At 45.2% G+C, this 25,233-nt stretch overlaps 1 protein-coding gene across 4 annotated transcripts in view; it reads right to left on the bottom strand.

Annotated features, from left to right (window-relative positions):
• Positions 1 to 6,294: 6,294 nt before the first annotated feature.
• The window catches only part of GRM7 (glutamate metabotropic receptor 7), a 303,547-nt gene continuing 284,608 nt past the window's right edge, over positions 6,295 to 25,233 (bottom strand). For 2 of the 4 annotated variants that reach the window (XM_032995412.2, XM_032995413.2), the window contains one exon: positions 6,295 to 7,476. Coding sequence is in view for 2 of the 4 variants with exons in the window: in XM_032995413.2 (XP_032851304.2) it covers positions 7,427 to 7,476 (50 nt within the window). In the remaining 2 variants the exon portion in view is untranslated. Of the gene's footprint in view, positions 7,477 to 19,646; positions 19,685 to 23,336; positions 25,052 to 25,233 lie in introns of those variants that run through there. The other 2 variants (XM_032995414.2, XM_032995409.2) reach the window with 2 other exon arrangements.

Here is a 25,233-nt window from a genome sequence, read left to right as displayed (position 1 = left end):
GATTACCCTGTACCCAGGGAATAAAGCTAAGATCTACTCAACGTTTGCTCAAACCCAGGAGATATAAAATAAACGAATAAACAGAAACAGACAAGCGATGACAGAAAACCCTGGGGCTTATGCCACAGTATTTTAACAGTTTTATACCACTGTAGTACAGAGCCTGCTTTGACTTGGCACTGCTAGATCTGGGGACTGGGAAGTTGCTGGGGTGGGAGGGTGGGAGCTGGTTTTCCCAATGTCCAACTTATGCAGCCGATGTACCCACTGAAGCCATGCAGTGTCCATGTAAAAGCTCTTCTTTAGCGTATGCATTGGTACCTGTGTCTTTTCTCTGTGTTTGTGAGGGAACTGTGGGCATTTCAGTCAGAAAAACAAACCCCCACCTCTCCGTGCCTGTATCTTGCTGGCCAGGAGGCCGCGGGGAACGGGTATTTCTGACCGGCCATATGGTGACGTCCTGAGGGCCTTCAAGCACTCTTTTTGAGTCTTTGCTGAAAATGGCTCATTTTTCATTTCATTATGTTGCTTCAGAATATTTAGAGTCTATCAAACATGATATATGCAGGCAGTATTGTATGCAGATTATTGTCCTTTTCAGCTGCCTGCTGACAGACACCCAAAACTCTAGCCTTTTCTACCATCTACCTCATGACGTCACTTGCATATCTCCAGACTGAAGAATGGCTTTTTAATTACATCCTGCCGTTGGGCAGGTCCTTTTACACCCACATTGCATGGTTTGAAAATGATTGGGGGAACATGTACTTTCTCTCCTGATCCCAAGTGGCGGAATCTTGCCTTTTGTTTCAGGGATTGCAGGGACGGTGTGAGCGTGGTGCTGATAAAATGGGGAAGGAGCCAGAGGAGGCAAAGAGAGATGCAATAGACTGGTGACTCTTCATCAACAGCGAGGTATTAATAATCAAAAATAAATTCCTACACGTGCCTCTGCTTTCAGGGAGAAGCATAATGCCAGCAATGTCCCCCCCCATCCCTGTCCCCCTTGCTCAGGCATGGCGTGGGCTGGCAGCCATCAGGCCCGCTGCTCCTGCACGCTTTTGAAGCCCGTTTCAATAGATCACCTAATGTCTTAAATCGAGACCCTTTTTTCTCTTGGTCGAGATGACCAGGAGAGGATTAAAGGAGTTGGCGTGTGCTGCTCATCTGCTAAGCAATGCAAAATGTAGCCCAGCTCTTCTGAGCGAGTTCCAGCAAGAGTTGGAAGGCAAAGCTGATACTGTTCCCTGTAGGTCCATTTTTTGTACAGGGTCTATTTTTGGTTTTGTACATTACATGCAGCCAAGTATACTGCAGGCATCAAAAAAAAAAAAAAAAAAAAAAATGGAGGAAAAAATAAAGTTGAGCTCATTCTTAAGGGAAAAAAAAAAGAAAGAGTACTTTTCTTGGGCAGTAAAAAATAAAAGCGGTTACTGAAAATAAAATAGTTACTGAAAATAAATGTGTGATCCAAGGCTTGGTGGCTATATCGAGAGAGCAAACAGCAAATAGACATCTTGGAAAATAAATGCACGCCTACGCACAAGTTGTTAACAACAGTGTGACGCCTGCCCTGTCTGGAGGTCTCGGCGTTGCTGACTGTGATGCAGGGCAAGATAACGCGTGTAAGCGCTGTGATGCATTGCTACTGCGGCCACCCCGTGCAGGCTGCATTGGAAATACCCGCTAGGCACACAGGGAAAGGGCGGGGCTGGCCAGAAAATTAGTGACTGGGGCTTAAAGCAAACCCACCCAAAAGGCAGGGGGGTGGCTGACGGAGCCCTCGCTGGGGCGGGAGGGGAGGCGAAGGGGGCCAGGCGTGCTCGCGTGCCCCAAGACGTGCGCGTCCCCCCAGCTCCACCGCTGAAGCCTCAACAGTGCTGGTGGCTTGCGCGGTGCCTGGGGAGCAATCCCGGGGCTTTCCCAAGCTGCTGGCAGCAGCAAACCCGGCCAGCAAGGTGCCCGCGGGCCGGCACGGGTCCCTGCGAGGGAGCGGAACGCACCGGCACGATGCGCTCGAGGGAGCCTGAAATAACCGGTTCAACTGCAGCCACTCCATCACTTTCCCCCCCCCCCCCCCCCCCCCCAACCCTTCTTCCTTCTTTCTCAGTAAATATTAAATAAAGCTGTGATGATTGGCAAGATTACAACAAAATCGGGAATTGAAGTTGGCAGCCCCAGATGTGGGAGGTGTAAGTTCAAATCTTTTTCCTCCGAGGCGTGGGCTGAAGGTGAATGACTAATAGAAACAAGCCCCCAGGGCACAGCCCAAACCTTACGGGACACCAGCTTTTGTAGCTTCGTGCATACAGCCACCCTCACCAGGGTCAACATTTGTTTTTTTTGATGTAGGGTTGGGAAAGGCCGGTGACGCTGAGGGCTGGTGGTGTAATTCTGACTCTGTGGGAGTCAAAGGCAAAGCCTCCGCCGAGCGGGATGGAAGCAGCGGCTCAACCCCTCGGCTTTTATTAATTTGTTATAAATAATATTAATTATGCCCGTCGCACAAAAAGCAATTATCAAAATATTTTGCTAAACATCTTACAAAAAAGTCTGTTTACCGAAAAACACTCAACTATATCAAAGCCTTTACGAAAAGCTCTCTTAGAAATTAATAAATATGTTTGATTAGCACTTCCATGGATGCACAGATTCTGTATATGGAAGTATTATAGTGCATTTAATTATATATAAAGGCAATTAATGTCACAAATAAAGACTAAGCTCTGACTCAGCCTAAATAATTGTCATTATCTGTCATATAGCATGCCCAGAAAGCTTAACTCTGCAATGATATTTATGAACAGTAAACTTGGCATTAACATACCAAAACAATTTGGGTGTAATTCAGGCTAAATAATAAATGGCAACAAAAAAAAATCACTCCCATTCTTCATGATTTCTTTTTTTTTTTCCCTAATCACATAGCCATGTTTCACAATATGTTCATCACGAGGAGAAGTGGAAAAAAAAAAAAAATTGATTCTCTCGCGTATGCTCTGCGCGTTACACAGCAGAGCCCGCGCCCGCCCGGGGGCGAGTGGCTGCGCCGCCTCCCCGTGCCGGCATGTTTTGCCAATTGACGGGGTTAACACAGAGGACACAGACACCACGCTAAGGAAAGAGGCTTATTTTACTTTAAAGCAGCAGAAAGAATAAGCACTGTAATGCACCGAGTCGTTACTACACAAAGCTGGCTATAGTGATTAAGATCCCTCACCAGTTGCCCTCCTACTTTACCATCCCCCCAACCCATACATCAGCTGGGGAGCCCCGTCACAGCGAAGGGTCGCAGAGCCTGTCCCAGAAATTGGGAAGTCCCACGCAGGGCGTCCGCTCGTAGGTGAGGTCTGCGTCTGTGCTGTGAGAGGGTCCAGCTTTTATACAGTTTAACAAACAAATCAATACAAAATGCAGGGGAGATATCTGGTAGATTGACTTGCCTCACTCAGGCGTGTCCGGATCTGGCCAGGATCCGGGCACGTCTGAGGAGTTCCTGTTCTTCTTTACATTTGGGATTTATAGTTACTTCCTGTCGTTTACTTATAATTTTCAGGGATCGTTCCCAGGGTTGCATTTCATGCTGATGAGATGCTGGTTGCTGGTCAGGGAATTCGCTCACAGGTCCGCTTTGGTTTGAGGCCCATCGTTTGGGCCTTTTGTGTTTCACGGCAGCCCCGCGGGGCGCTGAGCAGCTCGTGCCCGAGTGGGTGGCCGACTCTTCGGCTGAGGGCTGGCGTCCCGCGGGCTGCGGAGCCCATGGGCACCTCCACGCTACGGGCCCTTGCCTCCAGTCACCACCGCTCTGCTCTAGGCAGCCTGAGGTCGCCGTGCTAGAGCCAGCTTTAGTTTCACACCGTTTTTGCAGCACCAACACAAGGGTGTGTTTTTCACTGGGGGGGGGGGGGGGGGTGGGAACCAAACCCCACGGGCTGTCCTTGTCTAAGCATGTCCTTACTCCTGAAAAGCCCCATCAGTGACAGGGTACCATTTACATGAGCTACAACTTGCAGTTTTAATGCAAAGGGCCAGCTGCATTTGCACCTCCGGTTCACCAGTGTAATAATGCACTGCTGGACCAAAACCAGTATCATAACACCAGTGTGTAGCGAAGGGGTGATAAGAGGAAGGTGCTATGAAAGCAACAGTAATGCTGCACTGATGCTAAGTACAGCCAATTGTAAAATAAAGGACTTTAAATGGAGCTAAGGGCTCATTTGTTTTGTTTGAAAATGTGCTGTGTGGGTGTAATAGCATGGTGTAGTTTGTGGAAATAAAAAAAAAAAAAAAAAGTCAACAGTCTGCAGTGCAACATCTTCACGTTGTATAAGCTGTTAAAGCCGTGCCTTGCTCAGTGTCTCGCTTCAGAGTTTTAATACATAGATCTAGCGAGCTAAAGGTGAGTCAAAAATTCACTATGGCATTTATATTATTAAATATAAAAAATAATTCATAAATATTTTAATACCACAAGCATGATTGTATATTGATTATAAATTTATATATGTATTGAACATAAAGTAGCTGCCTGTATCTGGAGCTACACACAACTATAGTGAGAGCCGTTAAGGTAATTTATCCTAGAGTTGGGTGTAACTCAGGTGTATGAGTACAGGTCTGGTGGCTTTAATTCTGCCCCGAGTGTCTGGAGGAGCCGGTCGTATGGGGCGTGAACTGCAGCCACATGCCCTCACCTTCACCAGTGAGCTGGCGGTGGAAGACACCAGTGCATGACACAAAGCAAAGCGAGCATAAGCCGTGTAGCACTTCGCTATATGAAAATATTTTCCGGGTTTTCACGTCTCCTCGATTTACTTGTTTTTTCAGGCAGTGATCGAACTAGAGTGTCATTCAGGATGGATAAATCTGTTAAGACTGATTTTGTGTTAACCTGAAGTAACCGAGTAGAGAACTTTGATGTTGAGTCTGTGCACATTCAGAGGAAATTCGGCCCCGACTGCAGTCAGATGTATAAAACATCAGCTGACCTTTAACGACCAGTGCAACTCACGAACCAGCGGCTTGTGGTTGCCAGACACACTTCGTGTGCGCGCGTGTGTGAGCGCATGCATGCCCACACGCTCTTATAAAACTTAAATAAGCAGGAAAATAAAAGGCTCCGGTTTTAGTCTGTTGGATCTAATGCAACATGAGCTGGGAGAAGAAATTAAAAAAAACAAACCCCACATCACTTCTGCCACCTCAGCAGCATCATTTCCTCCTGCTGCCTCGTTCTCTCCTTCTCCAACAAAAAAGTGAAAAACCAAACCAACCAACAAACCATTTTTTTGCCCATTTGGAAAAAAAAAAAAAAAAAAAAAAAAAAAAAAATAGTGTCTTTGAGCAAGAGTCACTGATGGCAACATACTTATTTAGCCCAATGCTGGCTCTGTCATATTTAGGGACAGTAGAGAGAAAAAGAATAATGTTGCAGAGCCCTCTCCTTATTTGTGGGGCTGATAATTCATTTCTTGGTAACAAAGCCTTTACTTGGTTGGAATTTCATCTTTTAGCTGCTGTCATTCATTATTATCTCTATGAATATTAAAACAACGATGAGAAGGCCTTGCAAACATCTACCCGGCCCCCATGCTCGCACTCAGAAAGAGTCAATCAAGGTCTGACATGGAGGTCTTCATCGCTATGCACTGTGGCCCATGTTGCAGCTGTCAAATTTTCTTTTGATGCTGATTAACTTCATCAGTATAATTGATCAAGTTGTCTCGAGCAAATGGGAGGCTAAATACTTTCCCAAGTAATCGTCACATCGCACCCAAAATGCTGTTACTATGCCGCAGGCAGCAGGCAGGTGCTGTGCTGCAACTGCAATGAGTTTCCTCTCACCTCTTGCCTAAACTTTTCCCTCCCCCCTGCCTCCCATCGCCCGGCAGATTGACTTTGATTAGTTGTTCATTTAATTGCATGCTGGTGCGCTGTTGAGCACAATATCCTTCAAAGTCATGAGAAGACTCACCAGTTTAAGACAGCTTTGGAGACCATCAGACAGACAGGAGGGCTTGCAACTTGGCTTTCGGGGGTTGTTATAGATCCCAGTGCTTAAAAGGCACTTTTTTTTCTCCTTTTTTTTTTTTTTTTTTTTTTTTTTTCCCCTGCAAGTAGCTGCCAGCTCCCCCAAGACCATTTCCAGACCCGCTCTTTGTGCACAAAGCCTGCAGTCCCTCTGTGTCGGGTTTTTGGATGTCTGTGCCTGGCAAAGTCATGAAATAAACTTTAGTCACAAGGGGGAAGGGGGAGGGAGCAACTGAAAAAATATATTTATTGGAGTAAATAAAAAAAAGTTAACCAAAGTCCTTTATTGATACATTCTTGGATAATATCACAGGATTGAGAGAATGGAAAGGAAGGGAGGAGTCTGCGGCAAAGATTGGTTTCACTAAATTGGCACATAAGCAGCAAGATTAACGAAATTACTTATTACAAACAGTATAAAACATACATGCTTTTTTAAGTCCTTATCACACTGGTCAATCATGGTGGGGCATCAACAAAGAAAAAAAAAACAACCTCAAGACATGTAAAAGCCATATTCTTTCCTCCAAATATCATAAGAATTATTGAAATTATTGCAAAATAGTCATATACCTTAAATAAAATAACAAAATAGAACACAAATACAAATATCAAACATAAATTATTAACATGTACCATAAAATACATTACTGGCATGCATTCCAAATATCAAGACCTCTACTAAAACTCAGCAAAAATCCTTTCTGCTTCCTCTGCAGCCCATCAGAGTTGTGAAGGAGGGGGGGGGGACTAACTTCGCCAGCACAGTTTTTGGTCTTTAAATTCTTTTTTTGTTTGTTTGTTTAGTTAAAAAAATAACGAATATGGATTGCAGTGATACAGTAGTAATCATACAAGTCATGTACATAGGTCTTTTAAATCCTTAGCTGTGGGTTTGTTGTTTGTTTTTTTTTTTTTTGTTTGTGTTTGGTTTTTTTTTTGATGTGCTCAGTTTGCGAGAATAGGGCCTCAATGAAACTGCATTCGAAAAACAAACAGTGAAAACTCGAAACAACATGGATGGCAATATGCAAAAATCCTCACAAACTGTACAGAAAGTTCAAAAAACTTGCAGTCTGGAAGTACATAGAAAGACAGAATTAGCCCCTTAGAGTCCTTGTCGCTGACCGGTGCCCGCCCCGGGGAGCGGGTGTCCACCCCCCGTGCCACGGCCGGGCGCGCGGGCTCCCGCGGCCGGAGCAGCTCGGAGGCCACGGCCGACGGCAGCGACGTGCTAAGCCGAGAGCGATGAAGGATTTTGGGGGGGAGCAGCCGCCGGGAGCGCGGGGCTCCGCGCGCGTTCCCGCAGCATCGCCGTGCCCTCGCCCCCGCCCCCGGCTCGGGAGGGGGAGGCCCGCGGATGGAAATCCTCACCCGTCCTCCGTGGCCCAACGGGCTAGATAACCAGGTTGTTATAACTGACGTACTTCTTTTTTGCGGCAGGGCCTGGAAGAAAACCGGAGAAGGGTTAGGCAGCCCGGAGCCCCCCGCTCGGCTGCGGGCACGGCGGGGACCCCCAGCACCTTCCCTCCGGGCACACGGTGCTCGGAGCAGCCCGATCACCGTAAACAAAATTACCGCTGATTGACTGCCTTCTACTCTTCCACCCCATGTGGCTTCACCGCAGAGGCACCATAACTGGGTCTCATTAAGATTTCTTTTTTATTTTTATTTTTTTTTAAAAAAAAAAACCACAAACCAAACCAGTGACATTCTCTCCAACTTCTTAAAATGCCTGGGCTAAGCTTGGCTTTGCTCATGGGTAAAGCGATTCTCATTCATGTTTTATGACTTCTGAGAATTTTTCAATATGGGGATGAAGGCACCAGCTTTCCTAATTATGACCTTCAAATTAAACCTGTTTGTAAACAGAAATACATAAAACCAGTCAGTAACTCCTTTGTGAGCGATGTTACACACTTTTGTCAGTAAAAATTGCAAATATTTGCAGCTGAATACAAGGTAAAATATTCTGCAATATTTTAGCAACACTGACTGTTTAGGGACGTATCAACTGATAACATGTTCTCCATCAGGCATGTTAACAAAAACATCGCTATTTATATGCAAATTCTGTAACTAGGTTGTAACTACATGCACTGGGATTATGAGATTTTATATTCAGCTGTGTTCCAATGAATACAGAAAAGGCCTTTCCCCATGTATTCACTTTTCAAAAACAAAAAAAATAAGTGAGTGTATGAAGTATGTATGCTCTTGCAGTAAAGATTAAAATCCAATATTCTAACTGTGTTATCGTGAGACCAGTTTAAGCTAGTGGATATTCTCAAAAGATTAAAATTACCCAGAATTGCTGTTATTATCAGCTATTCTTATTCAGCATTTGTGGTTCTTTGAGCAACCTGGAGTCTACAAAACACATCAACGTGAAACATAATCGACCATGCACGGAAAAACTGAATATGTAACCAAACCTGGGTCTCGACGCATTCCCCGATAAAACATATTTTTGGAAGATGAGTGAGAGAAAGGGTTGAGGTTGATTTTCTGCGCCTGCTGAGAACCTTCTGCTGTTTTTGCCTCCGCCACTGCCCTGCCTCTGGAGCATCCCCCCACTTGGAGCCCTCCCGCCCTCCCTCCGCACCCACAGCGTGTGCCCTTGGAGTGTCCAACGGCCAGAAAGCATTCCTAATCACAGACCATTATTAATTTTTCAGGTGGTCTGCTTTTTAGAAATACTTAGGTAAGGACAGGCTCTCCACCAACAATTCAGAATATTTTGAGGGTATAATGCATGAGAATGCAGTCAAATGTAAATTTTTTTCATGGTGCTCGCTATCTTTTTTACTGACAGAGAAACAATTTTACTCCTAGGTGTTTTCAAGACTGTCATTTAAGAACCTCCTGTGTGACTCCAGCGCTTTGCAGTGTTATTCTGAAACCTTAATTCAGCTGTTTCACCATGTTCCATACAAGAGCCAGAGCTGTCTGTTCAGTCAAGGACTGATCCTGCAAAATGCTGATCATCTTCAGTTCCCATTAACTTCTCTTGGACACGAAGGTGTTCAACACACGGCAGGATAAAACTCATTATCCTTCAAGGCTAGACTGCAAATATTCAATAAACTGTGGTGTGCTATTAAATGCTGAAGAGAGGTAAAATGCAGCTGGAAAAAAAATACCATCATGAAACAGGTTGCAAAGTAATTACATGTATTATTTTGTGATATACTTCAGCTTTATCCATTACACGCTCCAATTTCAAATAGCAGCAGAGCTCCTGCGACAGAGGAGATTTTGATACTCTCCACTGCTGGGTCATAGCATGCCAACTCCTCTAATGCTTACAGGGGTTTTACTTGAGCTTTCAGCAAACCTGATAATTTTGCTTGATGAGTTTTTTCACAAATTCAACCACAGTAGCTCATTTCTCATTTTCAATATGACAATGAACCACCCGTGCCAAATGAATTCAGCCAAGAAATATTGTTGATAGCGTGTGCTTCTGTAACCTCTCTGTGAAAAGACGGGCTCCACGCATCCGAGCCTTAGACAGGAGAGTTATCTTTGGCACTGCTCTGCTTCACACGAATAATGTAGTTGACAAAAGCATCATCCATAATTTAGATTAAATGATCAATAAAAGCTTCCTGGTTATTTTGGGAGAGGAAAGACAATCTTCTTTGGGTTTGAAGGCTGTTGGGCCAGAGGAGCTCATGTCTCCTGTCACGCAGCTGGAGCATCTCCCAGCCCCGTTCCTGCACCAACTCCAGGAACCTGGAGCTCAGCTGATGCGGAACTCCCAGAAGTTCTCCAGTCTTGCTTTGAAGACTTCAAGAGAGAGTCATTCTACCTTGATAATGAATCTCTACCGAGTCTTAGCTCATCATTATCATTGGCAATTAGCACCAGGTATGGATTTGATTTTCCTCGAAGAAATTAATTTCCATGAAAATAGGAATGCTAATGAAACATCAGCATTACCAGAATTCACCATGCTTTAATCCATGATACATGAGCATTCCCTGTTCTTTAAATGGAAGGTAGATACAGATCTCACACGCTCTGTTGCTGTTAGTGTTAATGGATGATGGCTTTCCATCAGTGAAAACAGATTGGCCTCTTGCAAATAACATATACATGTTAATTAATATACATGTAATTATGTCAACCTCAGCTGGCCATTGATTTAGATGGATTGGAGGCGAGCCAATAGCTGTGGTATGCAGAATCTGAAGTGCTGGAGTGCACCTCCTGTACAGAGACACACAGACCAACCGCATCCCCCTCTCCTGAGGTCCGTGCAAAGGAACGAGCAAACAAACCGTGGGATAAATGCGGGCTGCTGGCTATTCTTAAGCACAAATTACTGTGTGGAAAGGAAACGGCTTAGATATCGACTGCCTACATATTCGCAAATAAATGTGCTCTTGAGGCATCTGCGTTGTTTGAAAATAAGGGGACCTTTCTATTTAAAAAGAGGCTACATATCGCTATTAGCGATAGGAGCCCTTTTCTGCTGATGAGTGGTGACGAGCAACAGTGTTAATAGGAGGAGAAATCAGCTTGAGGAATACCTGAAGAATACAATCTCATATATACAGACAGGGCCACTGTACTGGAAACAATCTCCAGGTCCAGTCCAGCCATAAGTAACCACACCCCATGCCCTTGTTTTGCCTTAACTTTGCTTAAAAAGAACATTGTTTTGTCCACATCATGGTGGAAGCCGGCCTAGGCTGTCGCACTCCAAAAAGGTTCAGCAGATCTGCTGCAGGGATGCACGGAGCTATGAAGTGTCCTATCACGTTACTGCCAGCCCACGGTGCTGGATGGAAGGAAAGGGCAACTATCACATCTCCCTCGTGCTGCTGAGGTTGCTGTTAGTCTTCTGGCTTTACAAGCATTACACCTACTCTCAATTTGAAAGTAATCAAGAACTCTGGAAAGCCAAGAAGGCAAGAGCAATGCCTTTCAAGATGAGCTGAGACAGGACGGGCATCCACTTTCCTGGCAGCTGGACTGTGGAAGCGTAAAGGCACCTCAGTCATCACAAATATTTCATGGCAGAGCAGTAATTTTAAGGATGTGACTGTGCGCAAGATACTGACAACCACATGAGCTACGAGTGGTCCTCTTAGTTACGTGCTGTGCCTCTTCCCATTCTCCATACGGGGATCCCACCCCCTCCCTTGCAAGCATCTAATTCAAGACACCCGCACACAGCCTGTGGCAGCACAGCCCAGATGAAGACAAGCTGTATATCCGCACGTGGAAAATAAAAAGTGTTCTGTTAAAGCACAATTAATTAAAACCCTTTCCTTTTCAGCTTGCCAACGGGTGGTGGGGGCACTGACAGTCTACACCCAGCCCCTTCCAGAAGTGAGTAACAGGATTTGAAGTAACTGCATCTCTGTGCCAGCAACATATTAAAAACAAATACGCAGAAGCAGAAATCCTCTTTGGATATATAAGTTTCATCACTTGACTGGTTTTCATTATCTTGAGCACAGGCCACAAAGAAAGAAGCTCCCACTGCATCCACCAGCAAGGCAGATCTGTCAATACTTGTTCAGAGTGAGATTTAATCACTTTCACTTCAATTTTATGCACATTTGTAACCTCTTCCATGCTTAAAGAGAAAAGATTTACAGTGCAAAAAATGAATTTTATTACAGCCCACAGGCATCTCAAGCTATCAAATGTATGAAACATGATCTTAGTATTTCCAGCACTGAGCAAAGACTGACGTCGTGATGGCTCTGAGTCTGGAACCTCTGCTGATTTCCTTTGCAGTCACTGTGGCAGATTATGCTTACCTCCTCTTTTTCATTTTCTTAATTCTTGCTTAGAAACCTGCATCATTCATGCCAGGCAAAGCGGAGGCTGATTATTAAATCCTGCTTCTAGTCCATCTAAAAGGGAAATGGATGCACGTGGCTCCTCCTCTGTCTCTGTGCCTGAAAGACAGAGCTATCCACATGCTCTGTTGCCTTTAAATTGGGGAATATATATGAGAAAGAGATGAAAGCAACAGTCCTAAATGATTCTACATGCTTGCCCAAAACCCAACAAATGGAATGAAGCTTGGAGAAAATAATATAATTTTAAATTTAGTATCTAAATGTAAATAGATAGTTATATCACATTTTCACATCTCTCCCGTTGTGCTCCCTGCTGCAGCGTATTGGCAACTTATCTGGTATATGAATGCCTACAGTTGTAGAAAAGCCATTTCATTTTATTGCAGGTGTTGGTGGGTAGTTGCTTGTCTCTGAGCTGCAGCCTGAACTGAATGACTTTTATGCAGATTAGCACACAGAACCTCAGGTTTTAATAATAGAATACGAATACATTAAATTACAAATATAACATTAGTAAAAAGTGTGTTCCTCCATAATTGCTTTGCAGCCTTCTCATCTCATAAATTATATCATCTTTAGCTGTCATATTTCCTCGTCACTCTCAGTAAAGCAGCAACAATTAGCGCCTGAGACACCCGTAAATAGCAGTGGTGTTCCAGTCGCCCGAGAGGTTTGCCAGCAGATCACAAATGGCAACAGGGAAGGAGAAGTTGCTAAAGAGATTGTTTCTGTTCCCTGACTACTAATTGATCTGGCACACAAGTGGCCTGATGGCAACCCGGTGACGAGTCCAGAGGGGACGGTCTCTTGGCTCCTGCTGCAGCCCACGTGCCGCCGAGCGCTGCGCTGGCCTCGCATCCCCCCGCTCCCCGGCTCCTCGCAGGACATGTCACCCATCCTCCCAGGACACACGTCACCCATCCTTGCAGGACACACGTCACCCATCCTCACAGGACACTTGTCACCCATCCTCGCAGGACACACGTCACCCATCCACACAGGACATGTCACCCATCCTTGCAGGACATGTCACCCATCCTCAAAGGACACGTCACCCTTCCTCACAGGACACACATCACCCATCCTCACAGGACACACGTCACCTGTCCTCGCAGGACACACGTTACCCGTCCTCACAGGACACACATCACCCATCCTCACAGGACACACGTCACCTGTCCTCGCAGGACACACGTTACCCGTCCTTGCAGGACACACGTCACCCATCCTCGCAGGACATGTCACCCGTCCTCGCAGGACACACGTCACCCGTGACGCACACAGGCTCCATCACGTTGGACACGCCAGCCAGGGGACACCGCCCCGCTCGGGTGACAAACGCTGCAGGGACGGTTTCTTTCCATTTCGTGGAGTCTTACCAAAACTGAGTCAACAGAAATAGAGCAGCGAGTATAATTCAACCTCCAAAGTGAGCGATACTCATGCAGCAGCACCGACTGAGGAACAAACAACCCGAACAAGCTCCCGATGGGCACGGGCCTCTGGATTCTGCAGGCGGGGTAACGGGAGTGATTGTCCTTAACAATAAGTGCTGCACCCAGCCGAGGGAGAGCCAGAATGGGCTGGGGGAGCACTGAAAGAGCACCTTATACAAAACACCGTAACGAGAAACAAGGGCTGCTTGCAAAGAGTAAACGCATTTTGGAAATTAATAGGAAAACAACTGCGTAATAGAATTGTATAGATTTATACACCCATCACTCATACTCCTCTTACTACTCTTGTGACACACCACATGTTGTGGCATGTATTTCTCATATACTGCTTGTACTTTCCATGAAATGCTGGAAAATCAAAACCAGAATGAATGTGAGTGATGTCAGTAATAGTTTAAGCTTGTCTTTTCCTTACCTTTTTATATATGTCTCAAATTTCTTAGTAAGATTTCCTCCCTGTGCTTTGCTCTTGTAAAGTGTTTTTCTTTCTCATTTTTGTCCAGTATTGAGAGTGATGTCACCACAGCATCCTGATGGGCATAAGCAACTGTATTTCCAGACCAACGCTAGACCACGGCAAGGCTCTTCTCCAATGGGGTGGGGGGTTTATCCAGGAGAAACTCAAGACACCTGGAAACCCCACCCTGTCACAATCTCTTTGTGAGAGATGCAGATGTTTGTCTTTTTATAAACAATAACTTTTCTTTAATTTGATTTGGTATCGTACATTGTCAGGGCTACTGATTTCATATCCCCGCTTTTGCGACTGCCTCACCCTGCCCACCCTGCTCTGCCCCATCAGTAGTTTCACGTAACCAACACTTGGGAGGTGGGGGTTCAGATTTTGGAGAAGGATGCTCTGCATGTTACAACAGCAGCAAAACCACATGGAGTGAGAGAGAAAGGCCTGAGGCCGGTTAATTCTCTAGAAAAGCCGGAATCTGTGAACAATGTATTTAATTCATCAAGACGCCATCAAAGAGCGCCGTGGGAGGATGGAGGGCCCGTGGCGGGGGGTAACGGCGTTGGGGTGGTACAGCACAGGCTTGGCAACGCCTCGCCAGCACAAAACTAACCCCAGTTCCCACTTCAGCCTCACCAGCTCCGAAACCAAATGTGATTTTCGAGTGTGACGATGGGTACATTTTGTGTGAATTGGTATCCAAGGCACAAGACCCTAAATTGTCACTGCAAATAGGATCAAATTAAGCAGCCCCAGACATGGAACATAAAGCTGAGGAGGAACTAAAACGGCATAAAAAGAGAATGGGGCCGCGTCGCTTAGCAACCACCACCTTTTCGGGTGGATTATGCGAGTCTGGACACATTTGCACCATTCGCAGTCATTGCTTGTAATGTAAAGGAGCTTTTCCATATCTCTGCGTGACAAGTTCAGTTCGGCGCTGTGGAGGTGACGACCAGGAGACTCTGTGAGGCGAGCACTAGCCTGAGCGTGACCAGCATCCCAGCTGTGGCAGGGACGACCTGTGCCAGCACGGGTCTGCTCCGGAGCTGGGGTCATGAGAGGTCTGAGGCTGCTTCGCTGAGATTCCTGATTCATTCTCCTACAATTACTGCAGCTCACACGAAGAGGTTATTCCCCTCTGGAGAAAAGTCACAAGAAAAGCTGAATGCTGTGGAAGGCTTAGTCATCCTCCTCACCTACCACTGATTCTTTCTCCAACAGGTTCAAGTAACACCAGACCAAATCCTCCACGCACATATTATCAGTTCTTCCAAAACCTCAGTCTAGGCTTGCAGGGCCATTCCTGGAGGAACAAAGTAAGGTTTTTGGATCTCTGTTCTCATCAATGGGTGGAGGAGTTCAAGTTTAAAAAGTCACCAGCTCTTCACAAAGGCCACATTTTCTTAATTTACTTTGTTAACGAATAGACGCTTTCCTGGATGGAAGTGCCACCGCTGTATGCAGGGCTGCCGGAGCCAGCTCTCAGCCTCTTGGCCAGCTCGACCAGGTTTACACAACCCACAGTCAGATTTTGGCCTTCAGTTCAATGAGAGTAGCTGCTGGAGTTTAATTATGGCCACACTTGTCTAAATTGCAGCTTTGATCCCACGGCCTTGGGTAGAGCAGCCCCGTGTCTGCCGCGTGTCTGTCCCATCCTTGCCCTGTCCCTCTGCACACGGTGGCACAGAGATGGCACGTCCTACTCTGCATGCTGGAGCTCTTCTAGCAAAAACCTTCTCTTGGCAGGGAGGGAGGCATTCAGAACTGTGTTGCTTCATGATAAAAAAAAAAAAAAAAGAAGATCTGTTGCAAGAAGAAAAAATAATTTTCAAAGCTGTAGCTTGCCTGGAGCACAGCTAAGCCAGACCTCATTTGCAGCAGTGCTCCCCCAGCACAGCCTGGCCTTTCCCACTGCGGATGGCCCGCTTCCTTACATCTGGCTATGATCCTTCTGCGGAGATAACTTTAAAATCTACTTGCATGCTGCAGTGAAGTTTGCCTTTGCAGCTTGAGTGGACAGCGACGGGCTCCAGCGCTGGGGAGAGGCTGATGTTCCCTCACTCAGCTCCAACGGGCAGTCCCTGCAGGAGCTCCTCCTGTTTGGTGTTTTGTCTTTTTTTAAAAAACTTAAGAGATATTTTTGTGGTGCTAATTTCTTCTTGAGTTTTAGTCATGTAAACTGAAGTGCTGTAGGTTGCGAGGTGATTACCACCAAAAGAATAAAACGCGCCAGGCATTAGGAATAGCTGTAAAACTCTGCCAAAGGTAATTTGAATATTTCCTCCAGATGTTTCTTGAAAGATGAGCTTGCTGTCAAAGAATTTCCAGGGCCATTATGATAGTTGTTTTGGCTTTGCTGAGATTCATTACATTGGCTGAAGTATTCAAAGGAGGACACTGAAAGATGCTTGAAAGCCGCAGCCTGACAAAATGTCCTCCCCCCGCCGTGCCTGGGCACCCCTCCACGGAGGGGTCAGGCTGGTCCGCAGGCGGGGCGTGCCGGTGAGGCTTTCCTGCTCGTTAATACAGAACACGTTATCAGGGAGATTCCTGCTAGCAGGGGGGAAGACAAAACATCTCTGTAGTCAGGAAGATGAAAGTCTTGCAAATATGTACATATATATATATAAAGCAAACAGCTCATGAAAAGTCCTGGAGTAAGATTTCTGAAGCCAAACTCTTCAAATTAATTAAGGACATCTGGTAGGTGAATATGAATAATAAAAAAGACCTGCAGATTTTAGCTGGAAAAAACCCCAAACAACTAGGTTCATTGGATAAATATAGTACAAATAATTTCCCTGGCTTTAAAAAGTAGAAATATATATTCAGATATTCATATATTCAGATAATTTCTTCACGATTTTCACGATATGGCTGTCTCATTTTCTGCTTCTATGCATTTAGAAATGTTGCATCACAACGCAATTACAGTCGCAGAACCTGATTTGCTGCAGAGGCCGTACTGATCTGTGCGAGGCAAAGAAAGGAAAAAACAAGCTCGTGGTGCCCCCAAGACCTGTCGTCACCATGTACCCCGGCGGGAACAGCCCTGCCAGCGTTGGCTCGGCGGTGCTGACTCCCCTGAGCTCAGGGTGGGTCAAGAACGTGACATTCCGGTCAACGCCTTGATGCAGAGAAACTGCCGTGCCTGAAGTGACTCCAGCTCTTCGCCAGAGACATTCCTGCGTTGCGCCGTACGCCCTCCAAGAGGCTCGTTCCTGTGTGCCACCCCCACGCCCCCGGCTGTGCCCACCCGTGGGCTACACCGGGACCTGCTGGCAAGTCCAAGCACCGGAGGCCCCGGGGATCTGGTCTGTCTGCGGGTCGCTGGGTGGAGAGCGCGCAGAACAAACGAGCCCACCTTCGCTCGGAAAGCAAAAGCGACTCGGTGGCAGCCGCTTTGTAAAGCATCCCGGACGTGTGGAGCCCAGCCCTCGCTGCCAGGAGGACCCACACGCACGGGATTTAACACCGCCGAGTTCATCCGAGGGAACGGGAAGCGGGGAAGAAAAGCCCAAAGCCGGCTGAAATCATCACGAGTCAGGCTGGGCCATGCGGACAGACTTTTACCTAGCGTAGACACGGAATATAGCGCTTGAGGGTAGAAGTCTAATGAGCTGCCACAAAAATGTCAAGTGCTGCAAAAAAAAACCCAACCCAAACCAGCCTCCCCCACAAGTGCACACACGCGCCTTTCGGAAGGCGAGGCCAGATCTTCTTTTGGCTCAACTCTGCCAGCGTGAAGGAGGTGGCTGGAGGCCAGACGCCCAACCAATCTATCTCGTTACATCACCAAATGCCACTCAGGTGTCTCTGCTTCCAATCTGCAAAACGCTGATAATGTTTATAATCTCCTACCTCAGAGGGAGATCACGAGGTGAACACCAGCTCCTGAAAAATCTTGAGTAAGTGATTAATGCCAAGAGAGCACAATCAGAAAAACGGCCCGAGCAATCTTGCACGTCAGTGCTGCTTTATATACACTTGATAACCTGGATTCACCTGGTTCACCTCTGTTGCTTTCAGAATGCAATTAATAATTAAATGATTACTTCAAATTGTTAGACTAATTATGTTTCTGCATATGGATGCATATGTATTGTTCAGAGCAGGGCTGGACAAGTGCTGCAGGTTTATTTCCATCTAAAGAGAGTTCACATGTCTGTCACTTTACACAGCTTCCACTTCCAAATTCCTCATATTCTAACCAGGGCTACATTTTACCTTTAGGGCTTTCTTATTATCCCTTTTAGAAATGGATATTTACTCTGTCTATCATGCAGCCCCTAAGCAAACGCAGACTGCAGAGCTAGTCAAGTGAATGATATAACTACAATTCAAGTGAGCCTTGAACCCAGGGGACTGGCAAAATATCGTACAGAGTAGTGCCAGGGCCATAAGTATCAATTACAAATAGCCAATATAATGGGTTCTTTTAACAAGGGTTGCTTTGAAGTTCCCAGAAGGATTTAATAGGAAGCAAGAGTACGACCTTGCCAGTTCCCCAGGGCACACTGAGGTTTGAAGTAGGCTTTTCTTTAAACAAAAGTCCATTTTAGCTTATGAGGCTTTCAAGTAGTAGCTGCTATCAGAGGCATATGTTTTTAATTCATCAGGTTTTTTATGATGCACTTTTTGTGAGAGCAGAGAATGTGTCTGATAGGCAGAATAATAAAAGCAGTTCTTGGATGAGATAATGGCATAATGACAGAAATCAGTTCAGGTCAAAGTGGCAATGACATGACACGCTTATAGCCGAAGATAGCTTGTTAGGGTCTGCGTGCATTAAGTATGTGTTTGCTTTGTCATGCTGCAAACGTATTAGACTGAGACCAATCTGCTGTTGAATTTTTATCTTGATAGGGATGAAGAAACTCTAAGCTCAGACAACACGGGGAAAAGCGATTGTATTAGACAGATGCTTGCACTACAGTACAAAGCTAGAAAATTCTGACTTCATTTTGAATAGAATAATACCCATTAATTTCAGTGAAGCGGGCTTTCCCACAGTGAATCCCAGAAAGCATGGCAAGCTTATCATACCTATCACCCTAAAACCCACAAAATGATGTAAAGATTATTCTGCAAAGTCAGTATGCACCATTGCACATGGCACTTACCTCTTTAGAAAAGAAGACTGAATTGCTTATCTGAAAGCTGGGCACATTTTCATATAGTGTACTGGATAAATAATGAACTCCAGATCATGGACTGACTTCAAACCCCACTTCTCTAGCACAAGAGGCAAGAAATACAGCTGTACGTGGTTGGAAGTTTTGCCCCATGGCACGGGGTAACCGTTACACTTCTCTGACATTACTCTATGGACAGCAAATTTAGCTGTCTTACAGAGGAAAAATCCTATAGAATTTAGCAGAAAACATATACTTTCTGTGAAATACACTCTTTTGAGTGGCCAAAATCCCACTCCAGTCGAGGGCAAAGCACCTCCTCGTTTCAGCAGAGCCAGTATTGCTTGCTGTAAAAATTTACAGTATAGTATAAAATAACATGGAAAGTTACTGGTTTATTATGAGGCTTCTATAGCACTTTTCCACTTGGACATGAAGTGCTTTTGTGTTTCTTGTGGTTTTCAAGCACGCTTGCCTCTGCCAGCTCCTGCGCACCGACAGCTCACCGTGGCTGGGCTCTTGGGGCAAGACACGGCACATTGCCAAAATAAAATTGCCTCTGATGAGAGACATGCCTATGGTAAGGGCAAAACTGAGTGTCAGAGGAAATCCACTCCTGTGAAGAATATTTTAAAGATACGTACCTGTGTTAATTCTTACAAGCTCTAAAAATAGGCCACAAATGGGATACGCGATACACGTTCCCCCTTTGCCATGGTGAGATATGGCATTCATCATTTATGAATATTTACCAATGGAGGTGATAGTTCTCTGTAAACAAACAAAAAGCATGTCATTTATTTCTCTGCCTCTGAACTGCTCATGCTGATAACTCTGTCAGCATCAATAAACTCCTTTTGTTAAGCTGGAAAGATGATCTAAACTACCTGCTGTGACAGACACTGCTTTCAGCCTCCTCAGGGATGGGCTGAAAGATAATTTTTATCAGCCACACCTTTGACTGCTTTGCAAGGCATTATTAAGGTAGGCGCCTTCAGAGACAAATTCAGAGGTCGTTGTTAATATTAATTTTCCCATCTGAACCATTAAAAGAAGATGTGACTTTGAGTCAAAGAACAGAGCCAGGCCTGTGCTCTTTGTGGGCTGAAAAATCATCATGTTTTTGCTAGAGAGATAACTGTAAGACACAGATTCTGAGTCAGGTAATAAGACTGCAATAGAGAAGGATTAATTTTACCCTTCTAAATAAAAGCTAAAACCAACAAAGCATTGTACCGCTGAAGAACATCAAACTTGAGCATGTTCGGCTGCATCTTTCTCCTATCTCCTACTTGTCTGCTTTGCAGATAAAAACTTCTGGGTCGGGTGAAGTTTGAAGGGATCTGCAACGCTGGGATCAAAGAATAAACAGCAGAAAGTCTTATCAACACTTCCAGCAAATGGAAAATTGCAGAGAGGCTTAAAGGAGACCTGGCACGGGGAAGAGCCGCAGAGCTGGCTGGTGTGTTCGTGCACTTTGGGGTGAGATGGGGTTGAGCAGAAATCCTGCCCCCCCCTGCCCCGAGCAGCAGAGGTGATAGGGAGCTGAGCAGGAGGTGACAGAAAGGGGAGAGGGGGGGCCAGGTGCCGGGGGCCAGCAGTCACTGTGCGAACCTGCACACCAACAGCCAGGAAAAGCACCTGGCAAAGCACCCAGGGTGGTAGGAAATGTGGTCCCGAATCTTTATGAGATTATGGCAGGGGAGAAACCAAACCAATTCATATTAGTCCCTAACTGGAGCCAACGGTACAGAAAACATACTAATTTAAACTACATTTAAAATGTTTCCGTTTGAATGATGTGGGCTGGAAAGATAAAAAATAGTAGCAAATTATTTTTACCTGCTTAAAACAAAGTAATTAATAGTACTTTGGTTATCTCACCTGGAAAGCCAGGCTCTGTTGAGAGCTGTTAAAGCCAAGTGTGAAAACAGTTTGTGTGCAACATAATTAAAACTATGACCTGAGTGATCTTCTAAAACATCCCAAAGGAGTCCTGAAGTCAGAGCTCCAAGAAAACGATTCCTCTCTACCTCCTGACTTTGCTCCTGAACCAGCTCCCGAATGTCCTCGGCCACCTTGTGCCGCAGCCCCTTCCCTTACGGCCGGGGGGTTCTGGCACTGCTCCCCTCCGCCCAGGGACATTTTCCAGGGGGGGTCACTGGCTTTTCCAGCTCTCTGTCATTCGACCAGGCATCCTGCGATGTTTTATTTCCTCCTCTCCAGCTCCTGAGGACCACTACAATAAAACCCCACTCTGCCTCACCAGCATTCTCCTTCAGTCAGTCCCTGCCCTAGCAACACCCCGGCACTTCTCCGTGCAAATCCATGGGTTCTGACCCAAGCAGATATACAAATAAATACATGGTTATAAAGTAATCACAAAGTAATCAGGTTCGGTAAATACAGCTCTACATGTCTAGCTAGTTTATCCATTCAGCGATCAAATAACTGAAAATGTTTTTCTAATTAATCATTTCACTTAATCAAAAAATCAAGAAAACTAAAATTTTGTGCAGTTGCCAAACAACAGAAACATAGGACTGAACAACATTTTTTTTTTTCTCTTTCTTTTTTCCCCTACTGTATTCAGTTATGGGCTTCATACTGAGTTAGATTACCAAGGTAATTTCTGTTTACTCATTTAATGAATTACAAGCAATTCAATTATTTACTCTTTACTTCCAGTTTGGTTTATTTTTTTTTTTTTTCCCTACAAATTAGCGCATTACCCTCTAAAGAGGCCCTGAATGCAGTGGCTGTATCTCTATGCACTGCCAAACCAAAAGCCTTGCTAGGACCTGGGCTCAAACAAATTGACCCGTTTCAGCCAAACAGCTCGGACACTCACAGAGTCAGAACCGGACTTGTATTTCTCACAATTTGGAAACACATACAATTTTTCGTTAGAAAACTGAAACCAAGATGACACCCAGAGAGAAAACTTTTGCAGAATTTGGGCTTTGTCCAAGTCAATCTCCCAGTCAATAATCTGCCCGTTCAGGCCATCAGTCACATTTCTGAGCAAACCACAGCTCGGCTTCTGACGTGCATGACAAGGGAACCAGGCAACGGGGACAGGAACAACATCTCACCAAAGGACTGTTAATCTGAAGCTATCGTTGGACTTCAGTGACAAGCTTCCACCCAATACAACCTCCCTGTGTTAGAGAAACAGGTCGTAGTTTTATTTTAAATAACAATAAGTGTCATGTTTATTGCTCCATTTGTTCTTTTCAGGAAAACATAGCGGTAGAATAGACTGAACAAACAATTCAACAGCCTGTGGGTAACTGGTTCTTACTCGGTGACTCCTCTCCCCTGAAGAGATGAATTTCCCTTGATAGACACTGGATACAAAGCTGTATTTTGTACAGATTTTTATGGAGATTTTTCACGTACCCAAGCACACTGTGAGTGCTCGGGGCAGTGACTGTGTCCTCGGCAAAGCGCTGGGGCCCAACCCATGTCAGGACTCCTCCTGGTTTGTACTTACACTGCACCAAAACCTCCTTCCTGGGTTGCCTCCGTGTCTCTGAGTGGGTGTAATCCCAGAAGAAACCTTCTGTCAGGTCATGTCCTTAGGAAACCATACCTCGTCCTGCTGTGACACGTGCAAGAGCCCAGTGGGGACTTCGGTTGGCTCCTCCGCTCTTCAGGGGTGCCCGTTGGCTGCAGGGGACCTGGCTGGCTTTGCTTGCAAGACCTGTCCTCTGCTACCTCCACCTCTGGAGAGGGGTTTGTAGAGCTCCAGTCCTGGGATGCTACTGGCACGATTAACACCGTGTAAATGGGACAAGCACGGGGACGTTTGGCTACGGGCTGTTTCTGGCAAGATCCACCACTGAGAAGATGACTGTGTCTTACTGGCCCAAAGGAGACGAAGCTTGTATGAGAAAGTCCAAAAGACAAGGGTGACTGCCCAAGGGCCGTCAGAGAGCAGATTGGACTCTGCTACACATGTAAAAAAAACATTTTAAACGGCATCCCCCTAGTGCTTTGCAATTTGCCACACCAGCTTAAACCAGAAGACTAACGCCACGTTCAACTGCAGGTCTGTTGGCATTAAAAAGATGCGCATGCTTCTGAGAACGCACGCACGTGTAGGTTCGTTAGCTTGCGGGGGCCATTTGGGGTATGTTCGCACTGGTGAGGAAAAGAGGACACGTGCATGTGCAGAGCAATCACAGCCTTCATCCCGCTCGCCTGAGAAACCTGAATTACTTCGGTAGGGAGCAAACGCGACACCGCACCCCTGACAGGGCCGCCCCTCACCTGAAAGGAACCCCCTTCCTCTTCTTCAAGTTGGCCGGCTTGAACCAGCTGACAAAGGGTTGCAAGTAACAGAAAAATCAAGAATGTTCATGAAGTGCAAAAAAGGCTAAATTCACTGGAAAATTTATTCATGGGATATAATTCCGTAACACGGTGTCCAACAGAATTACACTCTGACCTGCATGGTTAAACAGTACAATTTTGCTGCAATCAACATTTAATTTTTTTTTGCAGAAAGTGTTGATTTCAAATATCCTGGAAATGTTTAACAGCTGATATTAATAAGAGTACAGATTTAATATAAGGCTCTTTATTCCATGGACACGATAAGCATCATGACAAGTGGTGTAACTATAGCAACTATATCTTTTTTTCTTTCTTTTTCCACTGAACAGCAAGAACAGACCTCTCACTAGATGCGGTGCCAGACTCTTCTCCCAGGTAGAACTCAGTGCTCTGAGTTACAGAGGAGTAACTAAGCCAAACATCAGACCCTGGGACTGGAATTCTCTTCTTTCCTATTATATGTTTCCATTGTGTTCCATTGGCACTGACGTGCCTTTAACCATTAACCTACCTCCCTTCCTGTTATTTTGCACTATGGCTAGAAAATAAAAACACGCCCTTGTTCCTCGCTGTCAGGCAGAGTTCAAAACCAACAAACTCACCCCGAAGGTAAAATACCTATTTTCATTAACAAAAGGATGCTCTCATCTGGACTGTATCACCATACATCACTGAAAGAGATGCCCACATTTCCTTTCCTGAAGCCAATAAAGAGAAAAAAACTCTGTGATGTTTTCCAGAGATGCTGGGTGTGAAAGTGTTGCCCATTTGCAGTAAGAGAGAAGCACTGAGAAAGACCAATTTCTTATGTGCCATTTTTTTGATTTGCTGCTGCTTACTGCCCCCCCAAAAAACCAAACCAACCCAGGCCCCTGCTGAGCAAATATATTCTCTGTTTGCTATCTGTGTCAACATAAAATAATATCTATTTCATTTTACAGTATTATTTTACATCAGTGACAAATGAATGTTCAGCTGTGTCCCACGCTTGTTTTACTCACGTGTACCTCCAGTTCATCAGCACTGTCATTTCTGGGCGCTACACCGAAATTTTCTATGGGTTTGTTCTCCAAAAGGTGACAAAATACATCCAGGCTTGGGTGAAATCATCAAAGATACGCAATCACACACAGGAACAGGCTTGTATAACTTTATGACACCCGTGCCCGTGGACTGCAGATACAAATGAAATACTCTGGCTGGAAACTTTAAACGGTTTTCTACATGCTTGTAATCATACACAGAGAAAACTGCATGGATTCATGTCTTTGAGAACTTAGTTTACCCGGAATACTGCTTATTTTTAGTTTTCCTGGCCTTTTTACTCCATTATTACTATGACTGGCTTTTTGAACTCACCAAATTTTCAATAGGTGTGTGAACAAATACTCTTTCAGCCAACCCATTGCCACTGGTTCTGCCACTCTGTACCCACTCGCTCATGACCTGTTCCACTAAAGATTGGACTCCAACAATTTCAAATACCATTAATGTCAGAAAAACACACAAAGGGAAAAAAAAAGAAAAAAGAAGAAAAATAGAAGATCTTTTGTTCTGAGTAAAAATGCAGCAGCAGTCACGAGGTCTAACACAGAGCTGGAATCCCACCAGCCAGATCCGAGAAGAATGGGCTCCGCTTGTACCCAGCGAGCCACGGACCCTTTTCCTGCAGGGAAAAGAAGAAAGGGAGCGTCCCCCCAGATCTGCTGGTGGGTTCTTTTTGTTGACTGAGTTTCACTGCCACGTACGTTCAATCCTGTTACTTCAGTGGCAGCTATGAATAAACCTCCTTTATACCTGAGGAGAAGAAAATTTAAGTCACTCATTTAATACAGATTTTGCACCTAACCTTATTGTCTATATAGATTTCTTCACAAATGTAAGCCACTCACTTCCAAACCTGATGTTAGATGTCCTTCAAATAATTTATTTGGCTGTCATTTACTCCCTGTAGTATGTGATAGCTGCGCAGTGCTGAT

Source organism: Tyto alba, unplaced genomic scaffold (assembly GCF_018691265.1).
Source record: "Tyto alba isolate M040663 unplaced genomic scaffold, T.alba_DEE_v4.0 Super-Scaffold_3, whole genome shotgun sequence".
Classification (NCBI taxonomy): Eukaryota; Metazoa; Chordata; class Aves; order Strigiformes; family Tytonidae; genus Tyto; species Tyto alba.
Note: the sequence above shows the minus strand (reverse complement) of the source record. Positions and strands in the feature narration are given on the sequence as shown.